General features: G+C 50.2%; 1 protein-coding gene across 4 annotated transcripts in view; it reads left to right on the forward strand.

Annotated features, from left to right (window-relative positions):
- Positions 1-9,331, forward strand: part of LEF1 (lymphoid enhancer binding factor 1) — a 118,703-nt gene extending 109,372 nt beyond the window's left edge. For all 4 annotated transcript variants that reach the window (XM_084872727.1, XM_084872725.1, XM_084872728.1 and 1 more), the window contains one exon: positions 6,104-9,331. In XM_084872727.1, the coding sequence (XP_084728853.1) occupies positions 6,104-6,183 (80 nt within the window). In that variant the 3' untranslated portion in view covers positions 6,184-9,331. The remainder of the gene's footprint in view (positions 1-6,103) is intronic.
- The last annotated feature ends 6,538 nt before the right edge of the window (positions 9,332-15,869 follow it).

Genomic DNA, 15,869 nt, shown 5'->3' on the forward strand with positions numbered 1-15,869 from the left:
GGGTCTCTCAGGGCCCTGCCCTGAGACTGGGAAGTACCCTGCCTAGGAGTCAGGGAGTGGACTAAATATTCAGTGGTCTTGCTGAGAAAAACGTTTATTTCAGACGAGTGACCCAATGTACGGATTGGTATACATTGATGGAAATTAATTAGAAAAAATATTTTAATATACGCTTAAGCCCTGAGTGTGACAGGCACTGAGCAGGGGACACGGGTGCTGGGGGCTTTTGGAAGGGGAACCCCAGGGGTGGACACGGCAGCCCTGGCAGTGGTGCTTTGCGGCTCCCGTGGGCCTGAACCAGCGTGTCCTGGGAAAACGTGTGACCTGCTCCGCCTGTCTGCTCCTTCGAATGGAGGCCTTGCCCAGGGCCCCTCTGCTGTTTCCACAGCGGGTGGAGCCTGGCGGCGTGGCATCGCCTTGTAAAGGATGGGCGGTTTGCTCTGCACAGGGAGTGGGCGTCTTGGTGGCAGCAGAGGCTCACGCTCAGCCCCTGCCCTGGGCATGCTCCTGTCTGAGATGGCGGCCTGCCTGTGTATTCCCTCCTCTTCCGTTTGCCCACAAATCCCTGCGAACCTTGTCACAGCTGACACCTGACTACCATGTTCTTTACTAGGGACTCCGTGGAGAGAACATTCAATGAGAAATGTGACATCGGCACGTAAGGGCAGGCCTGGTCACTCCGTCTTGAGTAGAGATGGCAGCCTGGGAACACTGTGTGGCTGCACCACGCTGCATGTGGGCTGCGGGTGTTCAGGTCCTGCCCGTTCTGCAGGATGCCTTCTGCACACGGCTGATGGCGCCTCAAGATCCCAAGGAGCAGAAGGAACCCATGCTAGCGTGAGCAGGGCAGGGAATCTATTTTAAGGATACAGGAGCGTCCAGTGGAAGCCAGACTGTTGGGCTAAGGAGAGTACTGGAGGGTGGGTGGCCTGGGAAAGCTGTCCAAATGTTCTTCCTGCCTCCTGCGTCCGTCCCTCCCTGGCAATTGCTTCATTCTCCCTCCTGCAGATTGACTTCCTGAGTTCTTTGATCCTCAGTCCAGAACTCCCAAGCTTAGGTGTTGTTAGAATCTCAGTCTCCCAAAGAGATGGCGAGTCTTTCCAATCCCAGAAAAGGGGCTCTGGGCAGCCTAGCTCAGCCGTCCCAGATCCATCCTCAGCTGTGGCCGGAGGAGGCGGTCATGCTGCACCGGTGGCTGTGGGGCTCAGTGTTCTAGCCCGGGGTGAGGAGTGGGGAGGAGAGGAGCGCTACGCAGCAACCCACAGGTGTGCATGCAGCTCTGCGGTCAGCTGTGGCCGGCCTGTTAGCTTAGCAGACAAGGCGGTTCTATCTAGACAGCTCTGCGTTCATGAAGACATGGGGAGGGGGTTGCCCACGTGGGGAAAGCTTTTGAAATCTCTGCCGTGATGCAGTATCCTTGCCACCAATTCCTCTTCCTTCTTTCCTGGCCAAAAGAGCTAGAATTGTGTGCGAGTTTCCTTGGGGAACAGAAACGCGGAACCAGACCCTTGGGTCTCAATGTTGATCACATGCCATTAAAATACAGGAGGGAGAGAAGTGTGAGGCCCGTTCATCCCTCTTAAGACACGTAATACTTGGTCTTGTTCATGAAATTGAATAAAGGTCAATGCACAGAAGAGTTGACAGAAAAAAGTGTTTTGGACACTTTTTAAAAAACCAGAACATTCTGGTTCTCACTGAGCCGTCGGGATTTAGAGAGGAAATCAGCCCTCCTGAGTAAGGGGGTTTCTCCGAGAACTCTAGGTTTGCCTTTCACTTAAGTTAACAAAGCATGTAATGTTTAACTCTTTTGGGTGTAGCTCATCTTCTTCAACAGAATACGTGGAAATTAAATACTTCTTAATCCTCCTGTCATTATTCCACAGTGCACATGTGTGACATGCATAGTTCATGCTAATGAGGAATTGGTGCTGTTGGCCAATATTCTTAATGACCCCTGTCAGGTTGGATTTTTAAAAACTCTGCTCTTGCCCTGCCTGGTGGCTCCGTTGGCTGGGGTGGCTTCTGGTACACCAAAAGGCCGTGGGTTTGATTCTCTGCCAGGGCACATACCTAGGTTGCAGGTTCGATCCCCAGTCAGGGTGCGCGCAGGAGGCAACCGATCCAGGTTTCTCTCTCACATCCATGTCTCTATTACCCTCTTTCTCTCTCTCTCAAAATCAATTTAAAAACAAACAGATCCTTGGTTGAGGGTTAAGAAGAAATTGTTTTAAAATCTGATCTTGACAATATTTTGTGCGTTCCTTTTCTGTCTGAGACCCTACCCCTCTTGGACGGTAATGTGCGCCTGCTGACATGATGTGGATCTGGAAGAAGGCGAGGCTTATTTAAATAATAGATAAACGGAAGGTACATGTCCTCCTCCTCCTCTCCCCTCCACCCCCCAAGTTGGCATGTGGAGGTTGCTCTGACGAGAAAGGGGAGTGTGTGCTGTTTGTGTGAGGGAACTTGCTGGCACTGGGGTAGCTGGAGGCCCTGCCGCTTTCTCGCCCTCAGCCGTGCTCTTTAGAACTGAGGCTGCCGGGCTCACTGACAGCCAGGTGAGCGAGGCGGTTCTGCCGAAGCCGTCCGAGCCCCGCAGTGAGCCGCTTTGTTCTTTTTGGCAGAATGAGAGGAAGGTGTGGTGGAGAGAACATGTGCTCAGGGCTCCAACCCTGTTCCTGCCACCTGTCGGGGGGTGACCTCAGGCGTGTTGATTAACCTCCCTTAGCCCCCGTTTCCCTATCTGTGAGCGATGATTACCTGATGCTGTTCATGGCAAGTACTTGCCGGTGCCTGGCACACCCGTGCTTGGCGGGCACTGCTTTTCCTCCCCCCTCACCAGCTCCTTGCAGACCAGGCCGCCTTGGAATCCACAAGGCTGTGCTCCACAGGGAGCCAGGAGGCCCTGGCACTCTCGGGGGTCACCTGGGATCCGCCCCTTGATGGCCGTATGCCTCAGCCTCCCCTTAAGCCACAGCCGGACCGGCTCCGTCATGCTTGCTTCCTGCTCTGAAAGGAGGCACTGCTCGCCTGACATACATGACATTGCGCAAGGCAGAGTTCACGCCCTGAGATCACAGGAGTTTGTCGGTTTGCCCTGAGGCAAGCTGAACGCTCTGACAGTTGGCGTGAGGTGTGCCGCGCGCTGCTGTGAGGCAAACTTTGCAATTAAAACCTGTTCCCTTCACAGGTACCTGCCCCTCTTCACCTCACAGGTACCTCTCCTCAGATTCATGCCGTAACTTCAGAACATTTGCAGGCCCTGTTCCTTGCTAGTCACATTTGGGTGGAGGATGAAGGAAGGATTTTTTTATTCTGATCTTTGAACCTTCTTCATGGTTTCTGAACAAGGACATGATCCTACCTGACACCACGGGGCTGGGGGCGGTCTTCCCTTATTCCCTCCAGCCCCGCTCGGCTGCCCCACGGAGGAGAGCGGCCCTCCACATGCTGCCTCCGCCTGGGGAGCGGGGCCGGGCTGCGGAGCCACCGCTGTGAGCTGGCAAAGCACCAGCTTCATGGATCTCCTGTTAGAGCAGGAATGACCCCCTTTCTCTTCTTCACTTTGGAGTCAAACCTAGAAAGCTCCAACGCCTCAGAGCCAGTGCTGGTTCTCTCTCCAGACAGGCCCATCCTGAAACCTTTGGGCTCTGGTTCCATCTGGCCAGGGGGCCGTTTTTGCCAGACTGGGGTTTGGTCCCGGAGAGAGAGCACCAGGGGATGCAGCTGGGGGAGGCGGTTGCCTCGGGCCTCCTGGGAGCCCCCTGTCCAGAGGCCGGGCCTCGGGAGTGGCTCCCGGCGGAGGGAGGAGCCTGAGCGCTGACACCAGGGCCGCTCCCTTTGAAGTGGGTGCCTAATTGCGGCTTTGATGGCACCGGCTTCGGGGTGGGTTGGGCTGGGCTGTGCTGGGGCTCGCCTGGCTCGCCAGGCCTCGCCGCAGCCCCCAGTGGAGCCTCAGATGTGGGGAGTCTCTCGTCTCCCAGCGTCATGCCTGTGGTTTCTTGAAAAGACTCTTGATTTGACCAGTTTTATATCTGTGAGCCACCCTGCCAGCCCCCCGTAGTCCCACTTGGAGGTGAGACTCTGTCTGCCCCGACAACCCTGTGTGTGTGGAAGCAGCCGGATTCGGACCGCCACACCCGACAGCGAGGCAGTGTCTCTGCCCACGTGTTCAAATATTTGGCCACTGGTAGGAACGTGTCCCAGTGGGGGCGGGCTGCTCTTTGTCCCTTGTACGGAGGATTCCGAAGCCAGCTTTTCCGGAGGAATTGAGAGGGGGCACATAAGGAAATGGTGGCAGGGGGTGTGTGGCTACCTGGGAGAGAAATGGCTTCCCTAGATGCTGAGATTCCCATGGGAAGCGCAGCACGTTATCTCTGGGGAACGGCCCCAGGCAGCAGGCTCCTTCTGATTCTTGTCAGTGCTGCGCTCAGCTCAGAGGGAGGTGGCCCATGGGCGTGAGGTTGGAGGGGAAAGGGCGCCTCGGAGAGCGGAAGTGGGGGTGCTACAGGCTATCGGGTGTCCAGCCCTGCTCAAGGACTAGGACCACAGCAGGGCCGTGCAGGTCTTGACATCATGACCTCACAGTCAGACGGTGGCTGAGATGAGGGATGGACCGTGTTTCCTGCAGCCAGTCTGAGGCCCGGTCCTCTCCCGCTGTGTGGGCCTGGCCCAGGGCCGCCGGCGTCCGCATCCCTTAGAAAACCAGCGGCTGCATGTTCTCCTGTCACATGGAGGGAGAGTGGCATCGCACAGGAGGACAGGCGCTGACCGTGTCCTCAGTGGACAGCAGTCTGTGGCTAACTGCCCTCTGTTTGGTGGTGGCTCTGTCTTCTCAGTAACTACCCAGGTACACAGACATTTCCGCGCAGTTTTGATGAGTCCTTTTGAGGCCAATCGTGCCAGCAGCAGCCAGTGCGCCCGGGTCACCGTGCCCCCGGCTCTGAGCCGGCGCCCTCCCTGCCCCTCAGGCGCCCCCTCTCCTGCCTGCGCAGCCCCGCCCCGGAGCCTCTCCTCCGGGGGCAGCACGTGGCCTGCAGGCCCCCCTCCCCCCCAGGCCAGTGTGCATCCTGACACCATTTCAAAGCTTCCTTCCATTTCTCCTCTAAGCCTCTCTCCGCTCAAACAGCATGAAGAAATTCACTGTTAGAATTAATTTTTTTTTTTTTTTTTTTTTTAAAGAAAACTTGTAAAAAAAAAAAAAGAAAACTTGTGCTGGCAACAAGGACAGCACAAACACGAATACTGAGATTCACCGGAGATGGCCGGGGACCCGGGTCGTCGGACCCAGAGCGGGGAGGGGGCACAAGGCCGCCCCAGGTTCTTCCCGGGTGAAGGAACCAAGCTTCGGGGTGCTTGCACTTTCCCTTCATCCAGGTCTCATCCTGGTACAGTGTTTATTTTATCTTTAGTTGCTTTAGAAAAATCTTAGCTCATTTTAGGGTTTTGGGGATCCTTTGTGAAAGTCATCAGCAGCATATCAAACAACAGTTTCTCAAATACTTGTCACGTGTACATACCAAGGCTGGCAGTTATTGGAGATCTCAGTTATTGGGAAGGAAAAAAAGAGGACTGTAAAGTCTTGGGTGAGAGTGAGAGGCCTATGCGCACGGAGCACATGCCGGTCGGTCGGTCGCAGGGGCCGGCGGTGGGCATGTGCCTGCGCGGGCGGATGGGAGCTGGGGTCAGTCCTGTGCAGGAGAATCACAGGGCGGACCCCCACAGCACACAGAACACCCAACACTGAGAACAGCTCTTCCCCTGATGTGGCCATCGCCCGCCATGACAGTTCACGTTTGTCCGTGATCCAAAGTATTAAATGGATTTTTTTTAAAGTGTATTTCCCATCATAACCTATAACATGTATATACGTACGTGGAACCAAAATAAACACCATTTCAATAAAGTACGCTTGCCTCTCACGTAGTCTGTGGATACGGGGCGACCATGGGGCAGTCCGTGCAGCCATCGCCGAGTCAGCAAAGTGGACTCGTTCCGCGCAGAGATCGTAGGTCACGCGCCGTGTTCAGTAGGCGGTGAAAAGCTTGCCGAGGCCGTAGGCAGAGTCCCGTTAACAGCCTCTCCTGTGTTCCTTCCTGAGGTGGAAAACGAAGCTCATTCCCCACGTGCAAAGCCAAGGCGGCGGCCCCGGGACCCCTCCTGGAGATGGAAGCTTGTTGAAACCCAGACCGTCTCCACGGCCTGCCCTGCCGACCCCAGAGGAGAACCGGCACCACCTTCACCCTGAGGTCACTGCTAGAGACACTGATCCACAGAGACAATCACTGCCGAACCCCCTTCATCTACTGCAAGAGCCACGGTCCGCAATAAAGCGCTAAAGGTTTTTTTTAAAAAGAAGATTTAGCAGCACACAAAACGCCAGCGGGCCCTGGGTCAGCTGAGCCGCTTTCCCCCCCGACCGCGTGTCCGCCGTGCACTTCCCAGAGCATCTTACATCCACACCGGTAACCTCTCGGCCAGGACGGCGGCCTGGCTGCCCCCGCGGGCCTTGGCCGCCCGGACTCGGCAGCCGGCGTGGCCATCGGCGTGCCCGCGGGAACGTGTGGCCGAGTTCTTCCCTCTACATCCCCGTCTTCGCTTCTCTCTCTGCCTTTTTCCCGGAGCTTTTATTTAACAGTGCAAAAGGATCAAGTTTGCTTCCTTTTTTTTTTTTTTTTTAAACTTGAATATTTTTTTAATTTACACTTTTTAGTTTTAATTTTCCTGTATATTTTGCTAGCTATGAGCTTTTAAGTAAAATTCAAAGATCTGGAAACGTTTGAAATAAAAAGGAACTGAAAAGAAGCCACTGTTTTTTTTTTTTGAGCAACATCTTGTCCGGGAAGTGGCCACGTCCACTCTGCTGGTCGCAGTCGGCAGTACTATTCCATTTTATTTTTCTTCGGATCTCCTTTTTGTTTTTGTTTTTGTTTGTTTTTTAATGGTAAACCTTAACAGATACTTTCGGTAGTCCAGTTTGCAGTGAATTTTCATTTCTTTCCTTCTCACCCCTTCTTGTAAAAAGCCCAGCACTTGAATTGTTATTACTTTTAAATGTTCTGTATTTGTATTTGTTTTTATTAGCCAATTAGTGGGATTTTATGCCAGTTGTTAAAACGATCATTGATGTACCCTTTTTTTTTTTTTTTTTTTGTTCAAATAGCAAGGCCCAGCCTTTGTCCCAAACTGTCATCTAACGTTTGTCATTCCAGTTTGCGTTAACGTGCTGAGCATTTTTTAAAAGGAGCTTTGTAATAAAAATTTTTTAAAGTCTAATTTTTTTTAAAGCACGAAGTACCTGATCATCTGGAGTTGGTGATGGTGAACTAACTCCATGGGCCAGGCCACAGCTGCTCTGACCCCGACTGCGGGGCGCTGCTGCTGCTGCAGCTTTCACGGTGCGCCTCCAAGGACTTGTCCGGAGCGGGAAAGGGCCCCTCCGCCTCCTTCCCCGGAGGAGATGGAGTCAGGGCCAAAGGGGAGAAGCGCGTCCCCAGGATGCGGACGGGACTGAGGCCCTGCCCGAGCCCCTCAGAGGTCACCGTGGGCTCCCCCGCAGCTTGTCTGCAGGTGTGCCGCGCTCTCCGCTTCACAGCTCCCTGCTTCTCAGACAGAGTCCCCAGGTCAAGGTGTCCCAGTGCTGGAGGAAGGTTTTAACTCCCTCTCGTCTCCCCAAAGTCCACGTGTCCCCAGTACCGAGTTTGTAGTCTAGAATTCTCCCTTAAGCTTTTGGTACACTGCTAGCCTATAGGTTGGTATATGACTTAGCCAAAAACACACATTTGCGCTTCAAACATCGGTATTTCATGGTTTTCCACGATGGGTCTCCCATCCATTGAGATAGCATTTATACAATTGGTCTAACTTAAGTCTCTAGCTGAAATCCTATCTCTTTTTTTTCAACTTTCAATACAGCTGGGGAACAGCTGGCTACCATACTTGTAATAACCCTCCGCATACTGTACTTGAAGATTGCCATTAAATCACCCCTCAAATTTCTCTTCTCCAGGCTAAGTAATCCCAACTCCTTGAACCTTTCATCATCAGTCCTTTAATCATTTTTATTACTATCCTCTGGAACCTCTCCAATTCCTCTTCATTTAGTCCTAACTTGAACCAGGGAAAAATGTCTATTTTATGTTCAGGGGACCTACTTTTTATAAAGGTTTCATATTTATTTGAAAATTATCTGAGCTTTTTAAATATACACCAATCAAGTAGTTATACCTGAAACCCCACCATGCTTTTTTTCAGGAGTCGACTAGAAAATCCAACAAAATGATGTAAAAGGTGACATTAAGTGTTACTTTTATTGGGGGGGAAGGGTTGTAGCAACATTATTAATCGGCTTTTCTGGATCTTAGAAATAAATCCATGAATAATAAAAGCCTGTCTATTAAGTAGACAGCAAGGAATCAGAGCTGAGAATCAAGCCTTGCCCAAGCCTACTACAGCCCTCTCTATGGATACCCCTCCACAATTTTCACACACAAAAAATAACAATGTTGAAAGAAATGGGTTGTTTGCATCCTCTCTAAGCCAGTGGTTCCTTCCCCAAACCCAGGCCCCTCTTGTTTTTCCATTGAGGATATTTTTCCATCGCTTTTTTAGAGAAAATGGAAGGGAGAGGGAGACACAGAGAAACATCGATCTGAGAGACACATTGATTGGTTACCTCCCCCAACCTCCCCTGAGTCTGCAACCAAGCCACATGCCCTTGACTGGAATAGAACCTGCGATCCTTCAGTCTCCAGGCCAACCTATCCACTGAGCCAAACAGACTAGGGCCCCTCTTCTTTATTTTGCTTTCAGGATAACTTTTCCCAGAGAACTTTGATCTGGATGCACAGTGCTCAAGTCTTGCCCATTCTGCCCAAATCCTGCTTTCTGCCACAGAGGGTTCCGGGGAGGGAGAGCCAAGAGCCCCTGGAGGCACAGACCAAGGGAAGCTGTCCTGGGCGCCTGGCAGAGGGGCTCTCCAGCCTCTGCTCCTGGGCTTGGGTGACTCGGCTTTCTTCCCTGCAGCAGGCTCAGCGCTGACCGCCTGCCTCCAGGAGCACGATGGCCCCCTGTTTTCCAGCCTTTCTCTGAGGCCACAGTTGGCGCACTGGCCTTTCCAAGGCGTGTTTTCTCCTGGTTTAATTTGTTTGACTGCTAGGGTTGCTGGCAATGACCTGTTGAGCTGGAAGGAGCCTTTGAACAGGTATTCCAAGTACAATATTTTCCTTTTTTATATTTTATTGATTTTTCACAGAGAGGAAGGGAGAGGGACAGAGAGCCAGAAACATCGATGAGAGAGATACATCGACCAGCTGCCTCCTGCACACTCCCCAACAGGGTTGTGCCCACAACCAATGTGCATGCTCTTGACCGGAATCGAACTTGGGACCCTTGAGTCCACAGACTGACGCTCTATCCACTGAGCCAAACCGGTTTTGGCCCAAGTACAATATTTTCTTTTCTCTATAGTTTGGTCTAAGGCTGCAACAATATGAAAACCTTTACTCAGGGCCCGGGAGAAATAACATGTCTGTGTGGCTTTCCTTTTAAAGGAGAAAAATCACGAGGGAGCAACACATGTTCTGACAAAAAAAAGGAAGCATATTCCACATGACAGTGGTTGTACAAATACATTTACCATATTTTCCATGGAATGTTATCTTTCATACAGAGAATCTTAGGAGCTGCCTGAACTTCCGGGGATATAAACAGACATACACGCAAAATTTTGAGCTGCTTTTTACTAAGGTAGTTTGCAATTAAGCGAATTAAAACAAATAGAATGATGTGATTCTAAATGCTTAAGTGTATTGGGAGGAAAATAAGATAATTGATTTTGTTGTCTCTCACTTAGTGGACACCCTTTTGGAAATAGCTCAACTTCCACACCTCTCTAATGGGAACACCTATATTCTCCTCCTCTGCTGCCAGGAGTGGTGGTGAGGGAGGCTAGGAGAAGGGCGTACAAGAGCTTCCTTTGAAAATAAACATTACTCACACTAGACAACCCAAGTTAGAACTTTATACATACTAGGTAATAGAGAATTAATAACTTAGAGTAAAACTTGAAGAACTCCAGTGAACACGGGCTACTCACTTCATTGCCCGTCTGAGAAACAATCGAATGTTGTCTTTGATAGGCAGCGCTGGGGGCCACAGCAACTGGTGTAAGAGAAATGCCCGGCACCCTCATCCAGTACATATCACTGAGCACCTGCCAATGGGCTGTGCTGAAGTGGTGGCGCGCCAGAAAAATGTTTGCACGCTTACTGGCCATCCCCTGTGTTAGAATGTACAAGCATTCTGTTGCTGATAGTAATTGGGACTTTAAAAACCAGCTCTATGTTAGGAAGGAGGTGGTGCAGCAGGGAAGGCCTGGTTTGGAGTCACAGAGCCCATTCCCACCACTGCTGTGTGCCAAACACCCACCCCTCTGGGCATACCTCCCTGTGGGCTAAATGAACAGACCAGTGCCCTCTACAAAGGAGAGACTCCTGCCAGATAGGAAATAACTAGTAAGCGAATTTCCCCTTGAATTGCTTTGTAATTTGTTATTAAACACACTTTCTTTGCTTAGTGTAAAAAAAAAAAGTGTGTTTGTACTGCCTATAGCCATAAAACATGTGAACATGTTTCTTCTGTCCATGGCAGCAATTGGTAACCAAGCCTAACCAATCCATCTGGACCAAAGATCAAGGAAATATGGAAAATGGGTAGGGTTTGGATTGTACTGGTCATAGACACTAATGTGTTTACTAAGTACTTTTCTTAATCTGTACTAGCTTGAGATGCTACCAGCTAAATTACTTAAAAATGTTTATTTCCCTTTAATAAGAGAACTTGGTAGGCAATGTATGATTTGCCAGATAGAATAACACTGCTTAATTGAATAGGCAATCACACTGCTTAACTGTTTGACTTTGCAGTCCAGTGGAATTAGTAGATTAGTCACTTCCTCTTCTCCATCTCTAACTTATGAGCCCACCAAAGTAGAATGGAACCCTACCAATCAGCCTGTTTGTTGTTACAGATTCTACCAAAGTTAGGTCAGACACCTGCTGCTCGATTGCAGAAAGGTGTTCGAGTCCAGCTTGCCCTCCACACCAGCTCGGGTCACCCTTAGTGTGCTCCTGGGCTGCCTGCTACAGTCTCCTCCGTCACAAGCTGTGCCTACCCTGGTTCTAAGGTTCCAGTCAGCTGGGCTGTTCTTTGCTGGGTGTCCGGTCCCAGAGAACTGGAACCCATCCAGCAGCCCTCACAAAACCTGGCCCATTTTCATGAGCTTTTTTCCTTTAAAAAAAAAATTATAAATATAAATATAAATATAAATATATATATATATATATATATATATATATATATATATATATATATTGATTTCAGAGAGGGAGAAATAGAAACATCAATGATGAGAGAAAGACTCATTGATCACCTGCTTCCTGCATGCTCCCTACTGAGGATGGAGCCCGCAACCCAGGCATATGCCCTGACCAGGAATCGAACTGTGACCTCCCGGTTTATAGGTGGATGCTCAACCACTGAGTCACACTGACTGGGCTCATGAGCTTTCAATGCCAATGCAACCCTCTTCGTATGTGGCCACTCCAACTTTTACTGACACTTTTGGATGACTGTCTCTATTCTCCTCTTCAGTCTTTCCCCCCTTGTACCATATGGAAGGGGAATTGCAAGTGGTGATCAGAGACCCTGGAGTGCAGAGTCCCAACAAGGCGGTGGTCCCTGGGGAGGGATGGGCTGCCAGCTGCAGGTCAGGGAGTGCGATGTGCTGTCCCTCCCTGACAGCCCAGCACTGGACAGAGCTGTCATTTTAGTAAAAAGATGCTATAAACTAGTTCTCTCCTAGCAAGAGAACCCCCAACACACAGGAGGCTGAATAGGAAAGGCAGGCCAGCAGAGAAAAATTAAAACACAAGCATTAATAACCACCATAGGCCGAGGACTGAAGAACATCATGTCAGCTATTGGCAGAGTCCACAGGAGATGGAGTGCTGAAAGGGCAGTTGGTCCCAGACCAGGATGCACTTGGGTAACTCAGCTTCTGACCACGTCCCTCCCCTGCGCCACCTTTCACCTGACACCAGTTAACAAGAGCTGCTCACCAGAGAGCGTCTGAGGGCAGCTGTCTCTCCACGGGACTCGAACCAGGTTGCTGACGCAGCAGAGAAGACAGCCGTGGTCCCATCCCCCTCCCTCCACTGGACCATTGAGTCTCAAACGCTCTAGTAACCTACCTTCCCAGATGTATCTCCAAACCTGCACAGGGCCCCAGAATGAGGCATTTAGGGGTCAGTCCTTCAAACTACCCCAAACAGAAACCTTAGTTCAAGCATGTCTTCCTCCTCACACTGGTTCTGGCTTCTCAGTTCCCCGCCTTCTGAACCTGAGGGAGTCAACAGCTGCTATTCCAGAGGCTTTCCCTCTGGTCTCTGCCACCTAAACACCGACTGTGTTTTCCTGGTGGGGTACCCCGGGTGGGGCTGAGGCATCTTGCTGAGGCTCGGAAACCCCCATCCAGACACCCAGCGGCTCCATCAAGGAGGCCTGCATCGCCCCACCGCCACGCGAAGGGCTTTGCCTTGACCAAGTACATGATGATGGGATGAAAGTCTAATTTTTCTTCTGTTCATGTTCCATCACTTCCCCAACTACCACGTTGGGAAAATCTTGGGGCCTTTTCTCCTCCACACTTGCGGTTCTCCCAGGGTCTTAAATCACCTACAGTGTGCCAGCCATTCACACAGTGCGGCTTACCCAAGTGGCAGCCACCCCGCAGCTCAGTGGGAGCTTTCCTGTGTGCGCTTCCCTCCTGGTAGCCAACCAGCCCGACCAGCTGCCCAGGGGGCTCAGGGAGACCTTCCCGGGAGGCTGTGGGGGTGGCGCTCCATCACTTATCTTCTTACCAGGCGGCCCTGCAGCTTCACTCCTAAGACTCTCTTTTATAAGACCCGTGGGCCCTTCGCAATAGTCAGCACCCCTCTCCCCCCACCCCCCCGCCCCACGCCCTCCCCCTGTGAAACGTCCAGGCCTTTGTAAGCCTGCGGGCAGTGAAGAACTCTGGCTTCCTTCCAAATTGGGCAGAGGAGGGAGGTGGTCACAACCAGCCTGCCCGCAGCACCAGCTCAGCCTGTGACAGCCCTCGTTTTGTTTGGTCTTCAACAGCCCGTGGACAAGGGGCCGTCGTCTTGCCCACTGTGCCAGGTGCACCCGGAAGACAATCCCTGGGGTTGCTCAGGTTGCGTGGGCTGAGCATTAAAATCCAAGTCTAATTAATTCCGAAGTCCATGGTACTAATCATGTATTCCAGTTAATTCTGCAGCAGCTGCAGATGGTGATTTTAAATAAAACATTGAATTCATGTCAATGATGGGATTTTTCTGTCTTTCAGGAGTTAACAATTCCCACTGTAGAAATAAAAACTATGATAAAAAATATTAAGACTGACCAAAACAGTATGGCTCAGCGATAGAGCATCAGTCTGCGGACTGAAAGGTCCCGGGTTCAATTCTGGTCAAGGGCATGTACGTTGGTTGCGGGCACATCCCCAGTTGGGGATGTGCAAGAGGCAGTTGGTCGATGTTTCTCTCTCATCGACGTTTCTAGCCCTCTATCTCTCTCCCTTCCTCTCTGTAAAAAAATCAATAAAATATATTAAAAAAATATTAAGACTGATTTTTAAAATACAATTTACACGAATAAATGGGTTAAAAACAGCAATGCTCCCATTGCTCAAAGCACATTTTAGGTTACTATTCATGTGTCATCAGTGCCTGTTTACAAGAAAATTGGTCCCACCAAATTAGCCACACCTTGTACTTTTGGTAGACTTAACTGGTTAGTTACTGAAGTTGAAATGTTAAAGGAATTAAAATCAAGGTGGGACAAGACAAAAACTTGTTTCAAATGTGTGAAAGGTGTAACGTGAAAACCACAAGAGAAAGCAGAGTACGTTGTGTAAGCCATGACTAACATGAGTTCTATCCTCTCCGCCAATTAGTGGTTGAGTCTGAAATGAGCTTCTGAAAGTTGGCATGTTAACGAGTCAGAAAACTTACTCTAGAACGCCCAGTGGGGAATCATTTATACCCCCAATTGTATATGTTTGCAGTTCCAGGATCTGGCCATACCTTGCCCCACACTGCACCATGTAACAGGCCCTGAACTGGAAACATATCTTACCACTGATGTCAAAAGCTAGCCAACCATTTCCCCTGAGAAACTGTTATTAATAGTGAATCTTATGAACAGCAAAGGGCCACAGTTTTTATTTTACAAAGACATCTTCATAAGCATTAAAACGATTCTTCAGAGAACGCCATCTTGCTAAGCCTAACTTCAACTGGGTGATGGCTATGCCCAGAGGCTCCCAGAAATTTTTTCACAAGCCATGTCATCAATTGTGTGGTTCTTCCTAATATCGAGGTTTCATTCTATTACAGGAACATAATCACATAGAAGGGAGAACAGGGGACCCAGGAAGAGGGGCAGCAGGAGTACCCTCTTTCCAGACCTGACGGAAGAGCCTGGTGGCTGTTGGGAGGAGAGTTTGGGGAGGTGAGAAGCCGGGTGAAGTCAGACTCGCAGATCCGCCTGGACAAGCCGCTGAGTGCAGGGGAAGCCAGCCTGGCCCTCTATTCCTCCTCAGTCCAGTTTGCAGCGTGGACCTCAGCAAAAGGCAGCAGCTCTCGGTGGGACTGAGGACCCCACCATCAATGCCTCTTTGTACAAGAATGTTCGACATTCCTTCCTGGGCCCAAACATGAGGCATGAAAAATTTTTTGAAAATGATAAAAATGCTCAGAGGCCACCTTTTTGACTTGCTGAAAGTGCATATAAAAACCTCAGCCAGAAAAGGATCGCTGTGGCCCTACCCTCACATCTTGGCAGACGGATGGTCCAATTGCCGTCTTCTCTCTTCCCTGACTTGAGGGGTCAAGAAAGAGCCTGCCATTTTCAGGACAAAGGCCCACATCCTGTAGGCACTCCAGTCAGTGGGAGGAAATGAAGCCCCGCCGGAGGCCAGACGCCGGTCAAAGGCCAAGAGCCAGCCCAGAGCACAGGGCTCAGGCACCAGGGTGACCCTTAGAGATGGAAACGTGGTGGCACCACAGGTGCTTCCTTTTTCGCATTAGGAAATGTTTTATAAGAATAACCTAAAAGCTTCCTAAACCGGGGTCTCTGTGTGGTAGAAAGGCACGTACCTATTTATGTTCCTATGATGCTATTGTTAGATTCAAGAAAAAAAAAAATTACTAAGCCCCCTTTTGTCATGAAGTGGGGGGTGGGGTGGCAATCTCTCAACCATTAGACTTATGCCCCAGGACACTAAACAGGGATGCCCATTTTGGGGACAGTCCTGTTTGAAAGTCTGGATATGAAATTCCCAAATGTGCTAGTTTGTATTTATTTTATCATCAAAACTAGTTCTAATCCTGGCTCTGCTACAAAACTGCTGGTGACCTTGGGCACATGACTCAGGGTCTTTGTGAATGAGGTCAATGGACCTCAGGGTTTCTGATGTCCTTCAAGCCTCAAAATTCTGTCTTAGAAGACACTTTCTCAAGCCAATGATTAAAGAAGCTTATGTTACATTATTTCCCTTTGCTGGCAAAGCAGCAAATGTTCCTTAAAAATTTTTTTTTCTGTGCCCTTTGCATACTTAACCACCATAGTTTTATTGGCAAGAAACCTGGAGCGATGGCTACAGTCAGCACCCCACACACACTTCCACACGAACACCTCCTCCTTACCTCTGCCGCTTTAAAACAGCAATGGACCGAAAGAGGTGGGACACAGCTCTCGGCTCAATTACCAACCTTTGCTTTTGTAATCATTTAAGCATGTTACCA

Source organism: Pipistrellus hanaki (assembly GCF_964339955.1).
Source record: "Pipistrellus hanaki genome assembly, chromosome: 1".
Lineage (NCBI taxonomy): Eukaryota > Metazoa > Chordata > Mammalia > Chiroptera > Vespertilionidae > Pipistrellus > Pipistrellus hanaki.